Consider the following 20332-nt stretch of genomic DNA (forward strand, 5'->3'; position numbering starts at 1 on the left):
CTGTGTCACACTAATTCAACCTTAACAAATTTGTCAGTGCAGAAATATCATGATCAAGTCAATCCAGAGGCAGTTTATCTAGTGATTAGTGACCTTTAACCTCGCTGCTACCCTTGGTCCAAATTGACAGAGCTATATGCCTTTGCAGTTTCCCAAGGGTCAATTTGAGAGAACCAAGGTAGATCTGCAGGTTGGAAGTATGCACTGATATATCTATTGGTTTAATGTAGGCCTGTCTTCTCTATCTCGAGATCGCCAAATATCCAGCTATTTGAACTATCCAGATCGCAAACTATCCAGCTAATTTGCGCCTTCATCAGACCGAAGTAGCATTTAGAAGGATATTTGGTTAGGATTGTCATCGCAAGATATCTTGGGATAGTTTGCAAAATATCCCACTATTTGGCAAAATATCCAGCTATTTGTCCCGTGCGTCTTCACAAGACCGAAGATTCGCAATACACGCTAACGCTGAGCAAAATATCTCAAGGTCGAGTTTCAAGTTTAGAGTTAGTGAAGACGCGATTTGTTACTTCGGGATTATTTCCCAAATCAGAAATAGCGGGCTATTTGGCAATCTCAAGATGATGAAGACGTGCCTAGTGAGTACATTCGGGCCTTATGACATCCCCCGGGAGGCGGAAGGCGACTAGGCATTGACGTATTTATTACCAATCTCCAGAGAATTCACCCTTGGTAGTTTTTCTGATGTCAGCAACAAGGGTTTGATCTCCTGGCAAGATCCCTGCCTGCAACTGATCAAATCAATTCTGCTTTACTTCTAGAAGGCTCAATAAATTAACAGACGGATGCCACATCAACGAATCTGCATGGTCACCTTGTGCAGATGATTCCTGTTTACTTTGATGATAAAATGTGTACCGTGCTATAAGAGACTAAGCATCACATGTTTGCTTTGCTTCTGGTACCCTGTGCATTTCAACCTGTAGGACAAATGGTAACATCAATTCTCCGTCAAGCATACAAGTTCAAGCAGACAGAGTCCACATTCAAGAACCTGCATGGTGGTAACAACGTTCCTTCAGTAGACTTGAGTAGAATCACACACAACACACTTGCAAGGTAACAACGTGGCACAGATTCCTGATTCCTTCAGTAGACTTCAGTAGAATCACACACAACACAACTTCGCTATGATGCATAGTATCACCTGCTCTGCTTGGCATCAAGCACCCTTTGTCTTAACCTCCCTGATCCCCCGCTCCCAGATCTGCCCGCAGGAGGCCTTGCCGAAGACGGTGGCGACGGTACCATGTTTGTTGGCGATTCTGGCCCTGCACCGCGCAAGCTCCGAATCGGGGACCTTGGCTTATTAGACAGTTCGGTCCTAGACTGTATAGATGTCTTAGTGCCAACCCTGGCTGTTCTACTTGAGTTTGTTTCTGTGGAGAGATGCGTATCGCTGGCACGGCGTGCAGGTGGAAGATGGGATGTGGGGAGCTTGTGGACTGCTTTGACAGGCGCGGCTCTTCCGGCGTTGCCAGCCGAAGGAGGGGGCGATGGACGGAACTTGGCACTCCCAGGAGTCGTTGGACTAAGAGGACTTGGAAGTCTCCGGCTACAATGACAACATGATAATATTTAAGGTAAAGTGAGATAGAGTTCTAGTTTTAAAACTTCCTATTTCTTTCTGAATGAGGAGGGGATTTTGTATTATATGATATTTTGCACTTTTCCTACCTAAAACTATAGGATTTACAAGGAAAACCAACAGATAGTTACCGGAACACTGGTCAAAAATTACGTACCCATAACAAAAATATTGCTGCTGATTTTGGAAGTATAGTATCAATCAAATTTGTTAAAAACCATGTTAACATGTGGTTGCTCTAAGAGCATACAATAAGTTGAATTTTAGATAATAATAATAATAATATAATAATATAATATAATATAATAATAATAATAATAATAATAATAATAATAATAAATAATAATAATATAATATAATAGCCTAATAGTCCCCTCCAAATTTTATTAAACCGAAACGGAAATTCTTTTTGCCCAATTGATTGTGAGCCCGGCAGCCACTGAGCAGCGCCAGATCGACGTTGCTCTATCCCTTATTGTTGAATGCCAAACAAGGTAGCAACAACTCCCATCTTTAAACGTCTTTTGGTATGACGCGGCCGGGATTCGAACCCACGACCTCCCAGTTGTGAGGCGGACGCTCTACTGACTGGACCAACACTCCGGTAAATTACAGTTTAACTAAAATTCAAGTTAAACTAACCCTACCAATTAAAGGCAGGTAGAGGTAAGTTTCAAATCTTAATATGGTCAGAACAAAGGTATAATGCATTGAGGCATATGTAAAATATAAATACTTGGTATGATTGAAGTGAAAACTCTTTGTGCGAGACCTGACACCAAAAGGACAGAAAAAGAGGAGCAATATATGCTATATCATGATGTCAAGCTATGATAAGGTAGGTATGATTCTTATATACATTGCGTCCCAGAAAAACGAAACCGAGAATTATTGATGTTTCATCATAACTTAATCACAATTATAATTAAGAAATGACACATATTTATAAAGCTTAGATCCTTCTCTTTCATTTAATGCAACTCATATGATGCATGTTTCACGCATGAGTGATTGAAACAATTTGAAGAGTCACTTTTAGGGCGGTATCTGAATTTCAAAGAGAAAATCACATTTCTAGAAAGTTCATTTTTTCTGGGATGCACTGTATATAATTACAAGTGAATTTGTAGGACTTACTTGGGTGAGTTTGTCAAGCTGCGTGGCTTCACAGAATTCATGACACTGACAGAGGTCGGGGGTGGGGCACTCTGGACCTCTTTCTCCAGTTTCTTTCTCTCCTCCTTCAATTCTAGAAAATAGATTAAAACAAAAAAAACAAGGAATGAGTCTCAAGAAAGACATCCTAGGTGGTTCATTCCCTGAACTTTCAAACAAATGGTTGAGGTACAAAATAAGTGAAGTGTGGCCTTAAAACATATCAGGGAGGTGGATTTTGAAGACCAAAATGATTTTTAAAGGTTGGAACTGTATATGCATTGACACATTTATTACCCTTGTTGGTAGCAATGTCACCATGGGTGGGTGGGGGAGGAGGGAAAGGGGGGATGGGGGTTTGCCCTTGGCATGTTTTTGTATGAAGACTCTTGTATGAAGGCACTAAAAGGCACACCAAGATATAAAGTGGTATAAAGCATGGATTTCTATTTGTTTGGTTAAAAAAGTGTAAAGGAATGTCACCCGTGCGCATGAAAGGTCCTATGCGTTTCACTAACTTAGCCCTGTGTTATAAGATGGACAAATGTGAAGCGCATTACACTTACGTCATCATTTAAAAAAATTCCACAGTTTACCATGTTAAACATGTATCTGAGCAAGACTTAAGGGTATGCATGCACTGGAGACAACCATGTGTGTACATTTTTTTGTATCTAGCGGTTGGTTCCTACTGGTCAGCGGTTGATCTAAAGGTTGGTTCCTACTGGTCAGCGGTTTGTTTGATTGATTTTATTTCTGCGTTCAAAAATATACAAATTCAAATTCAAAGTACAAAATTTCGAACAATAACAAATACAATGAATACAATGTTTACAAAAGTAATTAAATGAAAAATCATGTTCAATTATATCATTCGATAAACATGTACGAAGCATACAATAACATAAGAAATATGAAATATTTTCAATAAATTAGAGAGGTAATTTGGAACGCAGGAGACCGCCATCGTGAGCGGTTAGGCTGGAGATGGATGGCGGCCTCGTAAAAAGAGGTTGATCTAAAGGTTGGTTCCTACTGGTCAGCGGTTGATCTAGCGGTTGGTTCCTACTGGTCAGCGGTTGATCTAAAGGTTGGTTCCTACTGGTCAGTGGTTGATCTAGAGGTTGGTTTCTAGTGGTCAGTGGTTGATCTAAAGGTTGGTTCCTACTGGTCAGCGGTTGATCTAGAGGTTGGTTCCTACTGGTCAGCAGTTAATCTAGAAGTTGGTTCCTACCGGTTAGCGGTTGATCTAGAGGTTGGTTTCTACTGGTCAGTGGTTGATCTAGAGGTTGGTTTCTACTGGTCAGTGGTTGATCTAGAGGTTGGTTCCTACTGGTCAGTGGTTGATCTAGAAGTTGGTTCCTACTGGTCAGCGGTTGATCTCAAGGTTGGTTTTCTACTGGTCAGTGGTTGATCTCAAGTTTGGTTTTCTATTGGTCAGTGGTTGATCTAGAGGTTGGTTTCTACTGGTCAGTGGTTGATCTAGAGGTTGGTTTCTACTGGTCAGTGGTTGATCTAGAGGTTGGTTCCTTACCTTGTATTGAAGGCTCTCTGATGACTATCGACATTCTAGACTGGCTCCTGAAATCACTCTCATCTTCAAGGCATTCCTGGAGGAACACTGTATCCTTGAGAAGCTGGGAGATCTCATCCTCTAACATGGATCTACAGAGGAAAGAGCCTTAATAGGTTAATTTTTGGCCTTGGATCTCATCCTCTAACATGGATCTACAGAGGAAAGAGCCTTAATAGGTTAATTTTTGGCCTTGGATCTCATCCTCTAACATAGATCTACAGAGTAAAGAGCCTTAATAAATTAATCTTTGGCGTTGGATCTCATCCTATAACATGGATCTACAGAGGAAAGAGCCTTAATAGATTAATCTTTGGCCTTGGATCTCATCCTATAACATGGATCTACAGAGGAAAGAGACTTAATAGATTAATCATTGGCCTTGGGTCTCATCCTATAACATGGATCTACAGAGGAAAGAGACTTAATAGATTAATCATTGGCCTTGGGTCTCATCCTATAACATGGATCTACAGAGGAAAGAGACTTAATAGATTAATCATTGGCCTTGGGTCTCATCCTATAACATGGATCTACAGAGGAAAGAGACTTAATAGATTAATCATTGGCCTTGGGTCTCATCCTATAACATGGATCTACAGAGGAAAGAGACTTAATAGATTAATCTTTGGCCTTGGATCTCATCCTCTAACATGGATCTACAGAGGAAAGAGCCTTAATAGATTAATCTTTGGCCTTGGGTCTCATCCTATAACATGGATCTACAGAGGAAAGAGCCTTAATAGATTAATCTTTGGCCTTGGGTCTTAGACTCATACTCCTCCCTTGATAAAGCAACTCCACTATTTACCTCTACAACAACGCATTCTATTTCAGGTCTGCTTGTATGTCACCTTGTATGGTACCTGGATATCTTCATGACACCCTCCAAATCTACACACCAGCTCACAAACTATGTTAAACAACTAACATTATATGTAAACTAATTATTCCCAAATTCAGACTCTCATCTACAAACATTTTACAGGGACTGTTTCGAAAACATGGAACGGTATCCCACTTTCCATCAGAGAATTAATCTGTCTTGTCTTTTTCAAAAGATCCCTATATAATGTAGAAACCACTTTCCCAATATGTTGTTACATCAACAGTACTAGCAAAAGGCAAATGAGCATACCTGAGTTGGTTGGTCACCTCATCTATCCGTAGTATGTTGAGTTGGTCTTTGACAGAGTCCACCTGGTCACTCACCGTAGAGGTGGCTGACATTCTGAGAATGATGAAGATTTTTTAGAAAGACGGTTAAAAGTCAAAGCTGAAGTAATGGCTTGTTTCTAGGTAAGCCACCCCCACCCAGATTTCTTTCAAACTACTCTGTTCTTTTCTTATTTTACTGCTTTCGCATTGAAATAAACTATTTGCAAAGCTGGGAATGCAGTTGATGCTATGGGGCAATCAAGACTTGGAAGGCTTGCAATCCACAAATGGGATAACAGAACATCATAAATGGGTAGTGTTTAAATGTATTCTTTAGACCATTTGGAATAATAACACCAAAAAAAAAATTTGGAAGAGCCAGGTTATTCCTTATGTTATCTATTGTTTTGATGATTTCTTATGTATTTCCTTGGTTTTTTAATTTATGTATTTTTTTTTTAAAAATATTTTTTTCTAACTATATTTCAACTATTTTGACCCCAAAACAAACACCTAAACTATTGAAAAAATTATATTTTCATGCTTTGTACACAAATCAAGAAAATGAGCCATTTTCGGGCTGACACGCAAAGACAAGAGGTCACATGACTTTGTAACGGAAGGCCCTATTTTCTACAAATTTGTTTCAAAAGATGCGCAAGACTCCAAAGAAAAAAGTCATAAAATTTCAGTGCAAGATTCTTTTGCATTAAAAATGAATCACAACAAATGTAGAGGTGGGGGGGGGGGGGGGGGGGGGGGGGGTTCTAAAGCCTCTCCCCAGGCTATAGGGTTAAGCCTCCCTTTAAAACCATTACTGCCGACCCCCATCTCTTTATTGACAATGCTGGAGCTAGCTTAAATCCGACTTACCCATCACTGTCACTGCTCGGTGTCATTCTCATAGGAGTCTCTCTTCCATCTCTACTACTCATGGAGCTGCCAGGTCTCTGGAGGGTCATCCCGGGACTAGTATCTACAAACAGACCAGAGAATCATTATCAAACTACAATATTATTTATTTTTTTAAACATTTATTTTATTTTCATTTATTTCATTTTATTTGTTATTTTATTTTTTATTTATTTATTTTTTATTTTTTTATTTTTCTTTTGCAATCTACTTCACAGCCCACCTGACTATCAAGATAGTGCAATTATAAAATCAGTGATGGTACTTATACAACCAATCAATTACTAGGAAAAAAGGGTGTTTCATTCCATACTGCAAAACCAGTGGAAGTGTTTAAAAATAATCTTAAAACTTATATATTTAATTCGACATATTATACAAATGATGCATGAGTTCATTATATCTATCCGCACTCAAGTTGAGGATGTGTGTCTATCGCACGAAGCCGTCAGGTCAAGTGAGATAGATGCACACAGCCTTAACAAGGGCGGATAGATCGTATAATGAACGAATGAAAACATGCATCACATTATACTACAAAACTCCTAGATCCTTGTTTTTTGGCATAAAAAGAATTCATTCAAGATTGTTTCGTGACAGTATGGCAGACAAATAATCTTGTCGACCTGGTTACTGGTTCTAAAAAACTGAGCCCAGTATGGGCATATGCATGAACCTCATACACGTATGAAGTTCATGCATGTGGCGCCCATAGAGATCCTGTATAACAAAAAGTTGGATAGTACTGGAAAATATTGCATGCTTTTTCATGAAAAAACGTGGGATATAGTCTCAGTAAAATGAATCACACGTAACCGTGCATGACCAATCATTTGATTAGGATCTAGGAGTGAGTTGTATAATATTAATTGTTCTGTCATTTTGTTATGTTCTATCTTACTATTGTTCCTTCGTTTAGAGTGCCGATGCTTAAATGTGATCTCTCTTTTCTTTTCTTTTTTTCCACAAGTGCACCTTCTCATATATCATTATTATCATTCTAAGCTTGATTGTCAAACAATAACTGTTTTTGGTTCTTACTTCCTGGCAGTTCATCACTGACATAATCCAAGACGTCACTGTTGTGCCTTGAAAGGAGTCCATCCACATCTCTACAATGTAACAAACATAAATACTCGTTCAGATATGTTACAGTGAACTACCCCCCCCCCCCCCCGAAAAAAAAAAAAAACAATGCTGCAGGATTTTTTTACATATAAATGCGAGTAACAACGATCCTGCACATCTTTACTGAGCTGTGTGTTATTAGATACAGACATGTGAACATGTCGTCATCTTGTGAGAAAAAAAAAACGCCACGGTTTTGCCGTGTCATATCTGAAAGAGGCTCAATTCATATAGGAATCTTAGAACTATGTGTATCGATAGCGAAATGCACATAATCTATTTCCATATTATATCAATCAATCAGTTTTACCTTGATACAGCATCACGCCACAACTCTACTCTTATCAATACACAGGAGGTGGATCATTTCACATACATAAATATTTTTACGCTATAGAAAAAAAAAATCTTTTTTCTTTTCCAAGCTCTTTAAAACTTATATACTTTTTAAAAGATTTATGCTGAATATGACTGCAAGGAAAGACTTCCCAAATGTTCAAAAAGTACCTCTAAGAATAAATATAATCGTCATCAGAGAAACCTTAAAAGGCTTACCGGTAATTGTATATTGAATAAAGATTGCAATGTACTTTGCCCTTGTGGAAGATTAGCCCTTCTACTAAAATCTGCTACAACTGTTATTTGATTTAAGTCTTACCGTATACTACCCCTTCATTCCTGAACAAGCCAAACTTTTAAATCAGAGCATGCAGCTATGGGTTACAACTCCTCTGGCTCTCATGTATGTTCAATCGTTTTTCTTTCTTTTCGGTTTATTAAAGGAACATCCCTTTTGATAAACAAACATTACACACATACATGTAGCTGCATTGTTCAAGATCATGTAAAAAAAATCCAATAAATTCATCAAAAATTCTCAAGAAATTAAAATTGGGATTAGAAAAGAAGAATTGTTCAACAAATTGCATTTTAAATTGATAATGGTGCTCTGCTCTTCCCAATACCCCCATGAGGCCTTAAAAAAAGAAGATGTTGTATTGCCCTTTAGGTGCTTAAACATGGGTCAGTCGGTCAGAAATCTTGTTTTTCTTTTTAAAAAATTCTTCTTTTTACTCCCTCTTTGGGCTGACATATTCCAGTTTTGTATGCTTTGTGGTAAAAACTGTTACAAACAAAAAAACTTTTCTAAAAAGCAGACTGTAGATTTGAAAATTTTTGAGTCAGGCGCAAAGGGCAATACAACATCATTTTTTTTTAGGCCTGATACACCTTCCAAGGGGTCTTTGGTTGGCTGAAAAGTATCCACCCCCTTCCCTATCCCAACCGATTTCTTACCTGCCCTCGTCCTTTGCCCTCTCCCTCACACTCTCCAGGAGCATTCTGATGTGGGTCTTAAGGTAGTCTCTCATCCCAGGGGGCTCTGGAAGAACATTGACGGGGGATGCAGGGATGTCTTCTTCTGTCTCCGCCCGATAGTCCTGCCATATGCTCAGCAGATTATCAACCTGAAGAAGTATAGCATTGCAAGTAAACATAACCATGTAAACTGTATTTTACTACTAGCTGACAGGGTGTTAAAAGTAATTTATAATAATAATAATAATAAGAAGAATAGTGGGTTCTTGTATAGCGCTCATGTCTGTCAGAATTGACACTCCTGGCGCTCCTGATTATTACCCTGGCTTTAACAGGGCTGCCATTACAGCACTCTAGCATTTCAAGGTATTAATTCCTGCCTAGTACCCATTTACGTCACCTGGGTTGAGTGTGGCAAATGAAGATCGATGCCTTGCCAAAGGACATTTGTGCCGCGGCGGAGCTCTAACCGCGGGCCTTGTGATCGACAGTCCGGTGACATATCCACTCGACCACGACATCTCTAAACATTTAATAAATTCACATCTTATTAATGTACATCAATGTAACATTATAAATGTCATTCATTAATTTTGGCCAAATCTATAAATCTCATGAAACTATGATTCTTGATCCCATTACATGTACTGTATGTTTGTAAGGCAGATGCCCATTTCAACAAGCCCATAGAATAAAAACATGCACTTGCATCTGGGCTACACAACTTCATGAACAGCTTCAAGAGTAAAAACCTTTTTAAAAGCTAAATCATCTGTCAAATAATCCCACATGAACATAAATTTAAAAGCTCTGAAATTAAATCAGAAAGAGATGATGCACTCTTAGTCATAACATCATGCAGGATATTGTCATCCATGAATGAACATTGATCTTTACACACACAAAAAGGGCAATACCATGCGATACGTATTTAGAGTTGACTTAGAAATAAATACTGCGCTGTCTTCAGGTTCAGTGAGATAAGGTTCATTCGTGTGTAGGATTAAAACAATTTCAAATGACAAATTACACAAAATATATTCATATTTGTTCAAACAATAGCTGAGGAACAAGGAACATTATAGGGTTTTATCAATTGCTGTTTGAAAAACTTAGCAATATAAACCAGAAGCTTTCTTATCTTTTTTTCTGTATGGAAGTATTACATGTACTATTTAGTATGGTAGTATTTACTGGGACCAATTTATGTGTAGAAGCATTTACTACCATACAGGTAAGATTTTTTTCCTTCCATTTCATTTCTTTTTCCTCCAGAGCACAGGGGTGACAGTGAGCACTAGAAATAAAATAGTTTTTTTTTCTCCATCAACCACCCTTCCCTTGATTACAAAAAAAAAAAGAATTCAGGGGGGGGGGGGGGGGGGAGGCATCTAACAACGTTCCCTCCTTTTGAGTAAGAAAATTGGGGGGAAATTGGGAAAAATCAGGGTAAAATCGGGAAAAAGAAGAAGAAAAATCGGGGGGAAAAATCGGGGAAAAAAAAATCTGGAAAAATAAATATAATAATCAGGAAACTGATTTAAATCGGGTAATTATCAGGCCTGAGAGCAGAGGAAAACAAATGATTATTACCTCTTCATGCAGTTCCAGACTCTGCTCGACAAGGGAAGAGCCGAGAATATCTCTGATGTCTGGTCTTTCTCCAGGTGACACCAACTCCTCCACTAAGCGCCAGAGGGAGAGAGGCTTCTCATAAGCCCCCATCATGTTAGCGTTCATATCTTCCATGTCTGAACATCTCTGGTTCATGCATGAACAGGTCAATATGTTGCTTGTGCATACAGATAGGGCATGTTCAGACAGCAGCTGTTTTGGTGAATGTTGGTGTGTTCACACTATGGCAATGTTTCCAGTGAAAAGATTATAGACTATCCACTCCTCAGGACTCCTCAGTATATATTTTGTAAGATGGAATGATAGTTTACGTTACTATATGTGCTGCTGAAATGGCCCCTTGACAGCTGGAGATTACCATGGACTGAAATCTGTAAATAACAATAGAAACCAATAGTAACATTTCATTAATATATTATAGACCCATGGGTAGACAAAAGTGCCCACATGTATGTCCCCTCGAGATCCTTTTCTGCACAAATGCACAAATGCATCAAATATATAACACATGCAACAAACACAACATTTGTGTCTTGTGTATCAGTTCATGTAGATTTTAAATAAATAAACAGATAAATAGGCCCTAGGCAATGTTTTGTTAATGTGTTTTTTTTTAGGAATCTCATTCACAAGCCGACAATCTTATGACTGCAGTAAACTAAACCACAGAAGTCAGTAGATACACATGAAGAGCTCGGGTTCCAAAAGGTACAAAATCGGTTCCTTTTTCTTTCAATTTCGGTTCCAAAAGTTACTAGATCTAGATCGAGTCCGTACCCACAAAAAATTAAAAAAATACATACACTACACTGTATAATTCATGAAAAATATTTGTGCAGGATTAGATTTTTTTTAAAGAGTGGTTTTATTCTTGTATCATTATCATACAACAGCATGAGATGAGATTTAGATGACGTCATACGCAGCAAGAGTTTAAAATATGGTGCAAGATTTTCAACATGGATGTGGATTTTGACCCATAATTTTCTGAAATGGGACCATTAAACAGATTATTTCAGTCAAGTTGGTAAGTGGAACCGATAATAGCCTAGGGCGAGTCTCAGATCCTCATTGACAGTAGATAACTTCACACAGGCGTGCACCCGCCCGCAACCCACCATCAGTCTGCACTTGTACAGTGCAGCAGTTTGCCATGAAACCTGAAGTGAAAAAGTGTATACTAATATCAATGTTTTTCTGAAAAATACTCCAAAAATAACAAGTAAATTGACACGAAACAGGTAATAAACATAGCGAATTTTATTTTATTTTTTATTTTATTGAATATTTACTTCATTTTGGGTATTTTTTAGTAGGGTATTTCGACGCCGGAGTTACGGGTCAAATGTTGGATAAATGGATAGGTTTCTGAACAAGCGCCGATTTGCCTCTAGACCTAGATGTCTGATTTGGATAACAATAACAAATATTATTTGACTGGCTTAACTTTCGGGAGATGCCACATAATTGCCCTCACAAGACTCATAATCTTGAAGCCCTGGGGCAATATCAGTCTAGTTTGGGAAACATATGTTGTATCTCCCTCAAGCCTCAAGGCCAGTCAATATGTATTTGGGCCCCGGCACCCCCCCCCCCCCCCCAACTCAGTGTTATTTAGGGTACGCATATGGTCGTTCCCTCTTTTTGAAAGCACCCCCTATCTGAGGACTGCCAACATTTCCGAATCCCCTTTCGCGGGCTGTTCGCGGGCTTTTCCTGCCTTGGAGACACCCCCCTAAATCAGGAAAAATGCTCAATGTACCCCCCTAAATTTGAAATAACTTCTCAGGAGTCCAAAGAGATGAGAGAAGAAAAGAAAAATACCACCTTTTTAAAGAAATCTCCGGGTGAAAATTCAAATAGATCCTCTACACCCCTTTTTTTACAATTCTCGGGCCGGACTTTGTCGCACGAAAAGTACCCCTTTACATTTTGGCAACACGCATGCGGTCATTTCGACCCCTGAGTGGGGGGGGCTGGGCCGGGATTTGGGCATAATTTTGTTGGTGAGATCCACTCCACCGTACCCGCACAGGAGGGCCTATAGAGTAGAGTCTCCGGTTTGCGGCATCGCCCGGTTTGCGGCCAGGGGTATTTGTTTTAAAAATAAAATGAATATGACTCGATAATAATCATTGAAACCTACCATGGATTCCATGGTAAGTTCTGCTTTGCCGAAAACGTCCGTAGCAGGTGCTCCTGTCGGTACGGAGTATCCATCAGCGATGTCGGAAATCTACGGCACCAGTCGCCGATGAAAATTCCAGCAGGTGCTAACTTTTAAGTTAAGAGATCGAGGCATGACTAGATCAATATTGTAGCTCTATTTGTCCGATATTTGTCCGATTGGAGGTGAAATTTGATGTTTTTGTGGAAGTATGATGGCTGTGGTCTGTCTCCTATCACAGATATTTTGATTGTGCCACCGCATGGCCAGTTGCATGGGGTGGCCACAAACCGGCACATAATTACATGTTTTTCTGGTTTGCAGCGTGGGGGTGTTAATACACACATAACATGCGGGATCGTGTATGATGGTATGTGTGCTGATGTGTGTACCCGCTATGACCCGATAGTTTCTAGTAGTACGTACCCCCGTATGGGATGATCCATTCGAGGAAAAGGTGAAATTGTTTAAAACTTGACAAATTTACCGTAGCAACAGATAAACATGAGAATTTGGGTTACCCGTAGTAATTTGGTACATGCTTTCATCGTGACGTAGCGCATAAAGCTTTGTGACGTACGCGTGCCGTAAACCGGTAATGCGTGCCCGCAAACCGGGAACTCGAAGCATTTCGAAACGTGGTCAATGCTGACCACGTGTGGGTCAGTTAGGTTATTTGTGACTTCTATTTAATAAGTAAGTATATGGACTCTTTATTGAGGGTATTGAAGTATTCTGTGAGTATTCCAATAAAAATAGAATCGGCAGTTCCCGCCGATCGGCCGCAGACCGGAGCCACTACTCTAGTCGGTTTCGGTCTCTAAATCTAAAGAGTAAAGAGGAGCTAACCCCTAGACCCTCTACCCAATAATCAGAGGCTAACGAACGAAAGAGACAGAAATTTTCAGTCTACCTAGCTACCTAAGCCAGGCCTAAAGTGAAGCATATCATATTTCCATTCGGGAAAAATAAGAAGAGACGGCGGCGCGGACTCCGCGGAGCTAGATCGATAGTATTAGTAGGGTCTATAGTACAGAGCTCCCGCCGCGCTCCTAGCACTCAGCGAGCGATCAGCTCCGCTTCGAGGCGGGCCTCAGCTCCATTGAATTAGGTACCGTCCAAAACTATGACGAATGAACGAGTGACATATTTTGTTAAACGTGTTTATATGACGAATTAGGAAAGAAAATCCAAGAAACTTACTTACCAAAAAACAGGTTACTTTTTCTTCACCTAACACTTACGCACAGGCCTATCACAACAAATGTCTGGATTGTAAACGTCAATTATTCACACCTTTTATCTGAACCTCGGCCGGTAGTTTACATTGACAACGCAAAATGGCGACAGCTGTAGCGTCCTCTGCGGCCAAAACACAAAAGACATGCAAACATAAAAATGGATCTCAAATTTGGTTCTTTATAGAGGTCACCTATGCTGTGATTTCTATGATAATGGTGAATATCAGAGGCGGCCCTCCCGGGGGGCAGGGGGCACATTCCTCCCCCCTCCGCTTTTTCAACCACCCGAAAAGTGCCCCTTTTACTTCGACAAGATCCCATTTTCCTTTGCAATAAGTGTCCATTTTCCATTCTGATAAGTGCCCTTTTTAATCTCTAGTAAGTGCCCCTAGTTAGTTAGATAAGTGCCCCCTTCACCTCTGATAACTGTCCTATTTAAATCTGAGAGGTGCCTCTTTAAATTTGACAATTGCCCCATTTCCTTTGTAAGAAGTGTCCCTTCCTATTATAACTACCCCCATTTCAACTTGGATAAGTGCACCTTGTATTTTCACATTTGCCCTTTTTCCTTTCTAATAAGTGCCCGTTTTCTTAATGATAAGTGCCCCATTAAAAAAGAACCCCTTCCCCTTCTCATAAGTGCCCCTTCGCTGTTAAATGACCCTTTTCAGGTACGAGAAGTTACTCATTTCCACTTCAGATAAGTGCCCCCTTCACCTCTGATAAATGCCCCTTTTAAATGCATGCCCCTTTAAATATGTGTTCTTTAAATACATTTAAAACAATGCTTTAAGCTGAATTTATGTAATTTGTAATGAAATTTCTGTTTTCCTATACTTATCAACTATTTTCCTTCTAGACTGCTTAGAGGCAATTTGTGGTATACATGAGAAACTTAACTTACTATGGTAAAGTTGTAATTCTTAAATCACTTGTAATCTCACAATTTGTGTATGTTGCTTCGGTATTACCTATCCCTCAGAAACTAGTTGTTGATTTGAATAAACTGATGTATAATTTTCTATGGAATTCAAAAAGAGAAAAAGTCAAGAGAACAGTCTTAATTAATGATATTGAAAAGGGAGGATTGGGCATGGTCGACTTAAACTCTAAATTTCAATCGCTACATTTATCATGGTTTAACAATTTCTTTGAAAATAATTATGATATACCGTGGAAGTTTATGTTTAGATACTGGATTGAAAAAATATGTCCGTTGTTAGTAATTTTGAAAACAAATTGTTCCAGTAAAGACATGTTAAAGTTATGCTTAAAACAAAAAATACCTAATTTTTATGTTAACTGTCTCGTAACTTGGAGCGAACTTAAATATATTCAATTTCCACAAGTTATGAATGTTGAAAATCAAGTATTGTGGTACAATAGTAATATTACACATGAGAGCAAACCTCTCTTTTTTAAAGAATGGTTTAGAAAAGGCATTATAACAATGAATGACATTGTAGAAAATGGACGTTTTCGGCCAAGAGAACATATTTGTAGAGTGCTTGGCTCAAATTCTTTGCTAGTTGATTTTATGTATACGAAGCTTAAAAATGCGATCCCAAAAATGTGGATCGAAAGAATTCAAGATGTTAATTACGCACATGACGATAAAACAAATTCACAATTCGAAGGCGACTTATACGAAATAAGAACACTTGATTTTATAAGACTATCTTCAATGAAATCTAGCCATTTCTATAGCCTATTGTGTGACTTTAAGAAAAGAGAACCAGCTGTATTAACATTTTGGGAAGGTAAACTGAACCTTGTCATTGATTTTGATTGGAGAGATACATTAAAATTTAAGTTTAAGACATTGAAAAACAATAAAATAAAACAACTCAACTTTAAGACATTTCATAGGATTTTACCCTTTAGATACAATCTGTGCAAATGGAAAATTGTAAATGAAAACCTTTGCATTTTTTGTAAAACAGCAGAATCTTTCGTTCATGTTCTTTTAGAGTGCCCGAGCGTAAAGCTTTTCTGGAAACGTATTGTGGAATTGATTGAATTGAACTTTAAAGAAAAAATTATATTAAACGAAGAATTATTAATTGCTGGTTTTGATTTCAAACATGCAAATGGAGCAGATATAAATACAATCGTTGCATATGCTCAATACGCAATCTATTTGATGTATATGTTAAATTATTTTCAAGGTAAACCATACAACAGCTTTTTCATATGGCATGTTTTTAAATACGAGTTACTCTTGGATAACATCTCGGATGTTGTTTCAGGGACTCTCGGGACATAGTATTTTTTTGGAGAGTTTTTGAGAGCTTTTGAAATAGCATCTGGGAACTAAGGAAAATCTTCGGGGATATTTTATATCACTGAAGATTTTCTCTTAATAGTTTAAGAAAATACTTAAAGTGAATGTAAAATTTTGTTATGATGTAATGATTTGTGTGTTGGTTATTTTTGTAAATGAATAAAGTACCTCTGACAAGAGGAAAAAAAAAAAAAAAATTGTGGTATACAAATATTGTGTTATTACTATATTATTATTTAAAATCTGATCGATGCCCATTTTCTTTTAACTCATGCACATTTTCCTTTATTACAAGTGCTCCTTTTCATGTGCGATAAGTGGCTCTTTTCACCTCTGATAATTTCCCTTATAACAAAAAATATTTTTATCTTATAAATGCCCCTATCAAAATCTGATAGGGGCCCCTTTTCCGTCGACAAATGCCCATTTCCTATTCACATGATTGACTTTTTTCATCCCTTGTGGGTGCCCCATTTTCACCTCTGATAATTACTCTTTGTACTTTGGCACATGCTCATTTTCTTTCCTGATAAGTGTCCCCTTTTTTCCCCATCATTAAACGGGCCTTAGCTAATTTCAAGCGACTGAGAGCAATTTTCCCCAAAGCTCGCTCGCTATATACGCTCGCACGCATAATGATATGCTTATGTTATGCTATGTTATGATTATTGATATGCTCAGTCTTCCGTTATGAGAATGTGCTTATAACCCCATTAGGATTGGGGTTTTTCCTCTTTATAAGATGTAATTTTCGCACTGCGACCTCACACACATCTTAAATTTTCCCTCGCTCGCTCCGCTCGCTCGCAAACAATTTTGTAGACAATCAAACCCAACTGCAAAGCATGATGCTTAAGCAATATAGGTGTATGAAGTGAAACAAGTGAAACCATCCCTGTTAATTGTAATCACAATGTAGGGGTATATACCAATGTCTAAAAAATTGTCTATTTTCGCTTTGAGATTTCCCTTTGTAGGTGCCCTTTTTTCTTGGTGCCCCCCCCCCCCCCACTTTGGAAGTCGCTCGGCCGCCCCTGGTGAATATAGCACTGTTGGTGGAGCTATTTCTTGCATTTTCTTTGTGTTTTTATTTGTGGAAACTGCCCCCTACCCTATAGTCTCCGCTGCGTACAGTCATGGTTCAAGTTTTTGAAAATTTTGAAAATTAGATGGATAGCAGTTCTTTAAAATGTTGATTATTTGGATGCCCCGGTGGATGTATTATAAGCACTAGAAAATTTAGCCCCTAAAATAGTATAGCTGCATGCGCCCATGAAAATCTAAAAATATGCAGTTCTAATATATAATTTCAAAACGGGAATAGCAAATCGGTCGATTGTGGACGAGAATCATTGTTTTAAAGCCAAAGTAATATCAGTCTTGAGAGGGCGCGTGTTGAGCCTATGGGAAAGTTTAGGGTTAGGGTTAGGGTTAATTCAAGACCCCTTTAAAAAAAAAAAAGCTCCAATCTGTGCCGCAGAAGAAAATAACGCGCATGAAATCTAAGTACTTTTTCTTAAATTTTGGCTAAGAAAAAATCGTATTCTATAACAGCAATGGGGACTTAAGAAATTTGCCTTAAGATTAAGAAGGATTCTTAGATTTTATCTAAGAAAAAGGACTTAAGTAGCATGTCGTATTCTAATACAATCGAGATATCTAAGATAAGTAAGAAATCTACCCTATATTTAAGCATACTACGAGGATGCTTAAATGGGGCTTTGGCAACCGCTTCGGGTTTCGATCAAATGGAATAAAAACAATGCATGCAGCGCGAGCGCAGGTTATCAGTTGACCTATATAACAACGTAAGCTTCGCGTATACAGCGTCGACGGCGCAGCGCGCAGGATCGCCATAGGCTCTGTGTACTTGTACATAGTACATGTATGTTTGTTTGTACACAACTAAGCGAGTAGTAGCATACATGCATAACACTAAATCATGACATGGCTGTCGTATATAAAGAAACCGTCTCTTACTTTATTAGTCTTTGGCGCTAAAGTATGGAAACAGGGAATAATGTGCAATCGGCATAATATTAGGTGAGACAAAATTCCAACATTCAGAGCCGTAGAGGACAGTGGAAAGGACACAGCTCTGGTACAATTTTAGCTCGGTCTTGGTGCTGTACTGCTGTGATCTCCATATATTGTTGAGCATTTTGAGTGCATTTCTGGCTTTATTAAGACTGTTCACTGGCGTACCTATGGGGGGGGGGGGGCAGGGGGGGCAGAGTGCCCCCCCCCTGACGGGCTCCAGGGGAAAAAAAGAAAAAGGGGAAAGAAAAGAAAAGAAAGGAAAGGAAAGAAAGAAAAAAAAGGAAAAGGGAAGAAAAAAGGAAAGAAAGAGAAAAAAGGAAAAAAGGAAAGAAAAAAGGAAGAAGAAGAGAAAAGGAAGAAAAAGGGAAAAGAAAAGGAAAGGAATAAAAATGGGGAAATTTATTTTTTAAAAAAGACCATGGCCGTACGCACCAAGGGGGGGGGGGGGGGGGCAGTTGACCCCAGATATTTTGAAAACGTACAGTTTTTTTCCTGAAAATGTAGTGTACGCCTTTAATTACCAAATCCTTCAATTCTACTTTTGAAAATGCAAAAGTACCCTCATGACCAGTTCGGTCGCTCGAACTCCCTTCACTCCTTTTGCTTTTGAGATTCTTCGAAAACTTTTAACGCATCTTTCCCCCTCCCCCACCAGAAAAATATTCCGCATACGGCCCTGAAAAATTAAAACAAATGAAAATAGGAAAATATAAGTGATATAACAAATTCGAAACTCTTCGCTGGCGCAAACTGCTTGCTAGCCTATTTTGTATTAAATGTTTTCACTTGCTCGTCCCCCTGAAAAAAGAAAAGGATTAGTATTGCCTAGAATAAAATTGTGCCTGCCCCGACGGGCCCCAACCTGCAACCATGGCAACAATAACACACAATATATGTACCAAATGTTACTAAAAGAGACTAATTCATTTTTCTCGCTCGCTACACTCGCTCGCGAATAAAATGAATAGACATTGCTTTGGAAACAATTGTGCCCATCCTTGACCTGCAACACTATCATTAAAAGTGAGTTTTTTCGCCCTCTCGCCAAAAAGGAATTGAATCGCGTTAAACGCGATTGCGTCCATCCTGACCTGCACCAATAAAAACAAGTTTATTTATTAATTTTTATTAAAAGAGAATTTATTTTTTTTGCTTGCTCGCTATGCTCGCTCGCCAAAATGGAATTGACACCGCTAACGTTCCCGCCCCAACCTGCAACAACCAGTTAATGATTATGTATCAAACGTTATTCAAAGAAGTTTTGGTGTGCTCGTGCTCGCCAAAACGGAATTAACATCACCTTAGACATGATTGTGTAAGCCCTGCCCTGCAACAAAAAAATCTGAAATTTATGAACCAATTATCATTACAAAAATTTTGCTCGCTCGCTACGCTCGCTCGCCAAAATGGAAATAACACCGCTTTTAATAATCACGTCCCTGACATGGAACAATGAACCCAAGTTTATATATACCATATTTTCCCTATAAAAGAGAAGTGATTTTTTTTTGCTCGCTCGCTACGCTCGCTCGCCAAAATAGAAATAACACCGCTTTTAATAATCACGTCCCTGACATGGAACAATGAACCCAAGTTTTATGTACCATATTTTTCCTATAAAAGAGAAGTGATTTTTTTTTTTCGCTCGCTACGCTCACTAGCTCGTGGAATTATGTGCCCACCACTAACCTGCTACAATATCATTAAAAAGAGAAATGTAGGGGGTTGCCTGCCCGCCAAAATGGGATTGACATTGCCTTAAACACGATTGTGCCCGCCCCCTACCTGCAACAATGAAACAAATTTTATATAGCAATTCATTGAGAGAAAGATGTATTTTCGCTCGCTAGCTAAAATGGGTATAAAATCACCCTAAACACAATATTGTTCCCGCGCCCTGCATGGGACAATAATATTGAACCAAGTTTAAGTGGCAATTCTTAAAAAAGAAGTGATTTTTTTTTCTTGCTCGCTACACTCGTTTGCAAAAAAAAATAAATTAACGTCGCTAACACGTGAATGTTCCCACCCCCAACTTGCAACAATACCAGTTTATATACCAAACGTTACTTAAAGATTTTGTTTTGCTCGCTCGCTCGCCAGAAGTGAA

At 38.7% G+C, this 20332-nt stretch overlaps 1 protein-coding gene across 2 annotated transcripts; it reads right to left on the reverse strand.

The window, feature by feature from the left end:
- Positions 1-642: 642 nt before the first annotated feature.
- LOC100893209 (coiled-coil domain-containing protein 24) lies at positions 643-14019 on the reverse strand. Of its 2 annotated transcripts, none has more exons than XM_030995974.1 (9): positions 13865-14019; positions 10449-10861; positions 8835-9004; positions 7452-7522; positions 6372-6474; positions 5479-5571; positions 4302-4432; positions 2750-2861; positions 643-1579 (listed from the first exon to the last, which is right to left on the reverse strand). In XM_030995974.1, the coding sequence occupies exons 2-9, from the start codon at positions 10623-10625 to the stop codon at positions 1168-1170; spliced, it is 1269 nt and encodes a 422-aa protein (XP_030851834.1). In that variant the 5' UTR covers positions 10626-10861; positions 13865-14019; the 3' UTR covers positions 643-1167. The 2 variants fall into 2 exon arrangements, with proteins under 2 accessions (XP_030851834.1, XP_030851835.1); XM_030995975.1 differs by having other exon boundaries at positions 13861-14019.
- Between the last annotated feature and the right edge of the window lie 6313 nt (positions 14020-20332).

The sequence above is a fragment of the Strongylocentrotus purpuratus genome, unplaced genomic scaffold (genome assembly GCF_000002235.5).
Source record: "Strongylocentrotus purpuratus isolate Spur 01 unplaced genomic scaffold, Spur_5.0 spur5_scaffold_3, whole genome shotgun sequence".
In the NCBI taxonomy this organism is placed as follows: domain Eukaryota; kingdom Metazoa; phylum Echinodermata; class Echinoidea; order Camarodonta; family Strongylocentrotidae; genus Strongylocentrotus; species Strongylocentrotus purpuratus.

Excerpts from the sequence above, each read along its gene's own strand:
- LOC100893209 (XM_030995974.1), bottom strand. The coding sequence starts at position 10,625 with ATGAACCAGAGATGTTCAGACATGGAAGATATGAACGCTAACATGATG. Across the intron at positions 5,572-6,371 it reads CCGAGCAGTGACAGTGATGG|AATGTCAGCCACCTCTACGG; the intron begins GTAAGTCGGATT and ends CATCATTCTCAG. Across the intron at positions 2,862-4,301 it reads CAGAGAGCCTTCAATACAAG|AATTGAAGGAGGAGAGAAAG; the intron begins GTAAGGAACCAA and ends TCTATTTTCTAG.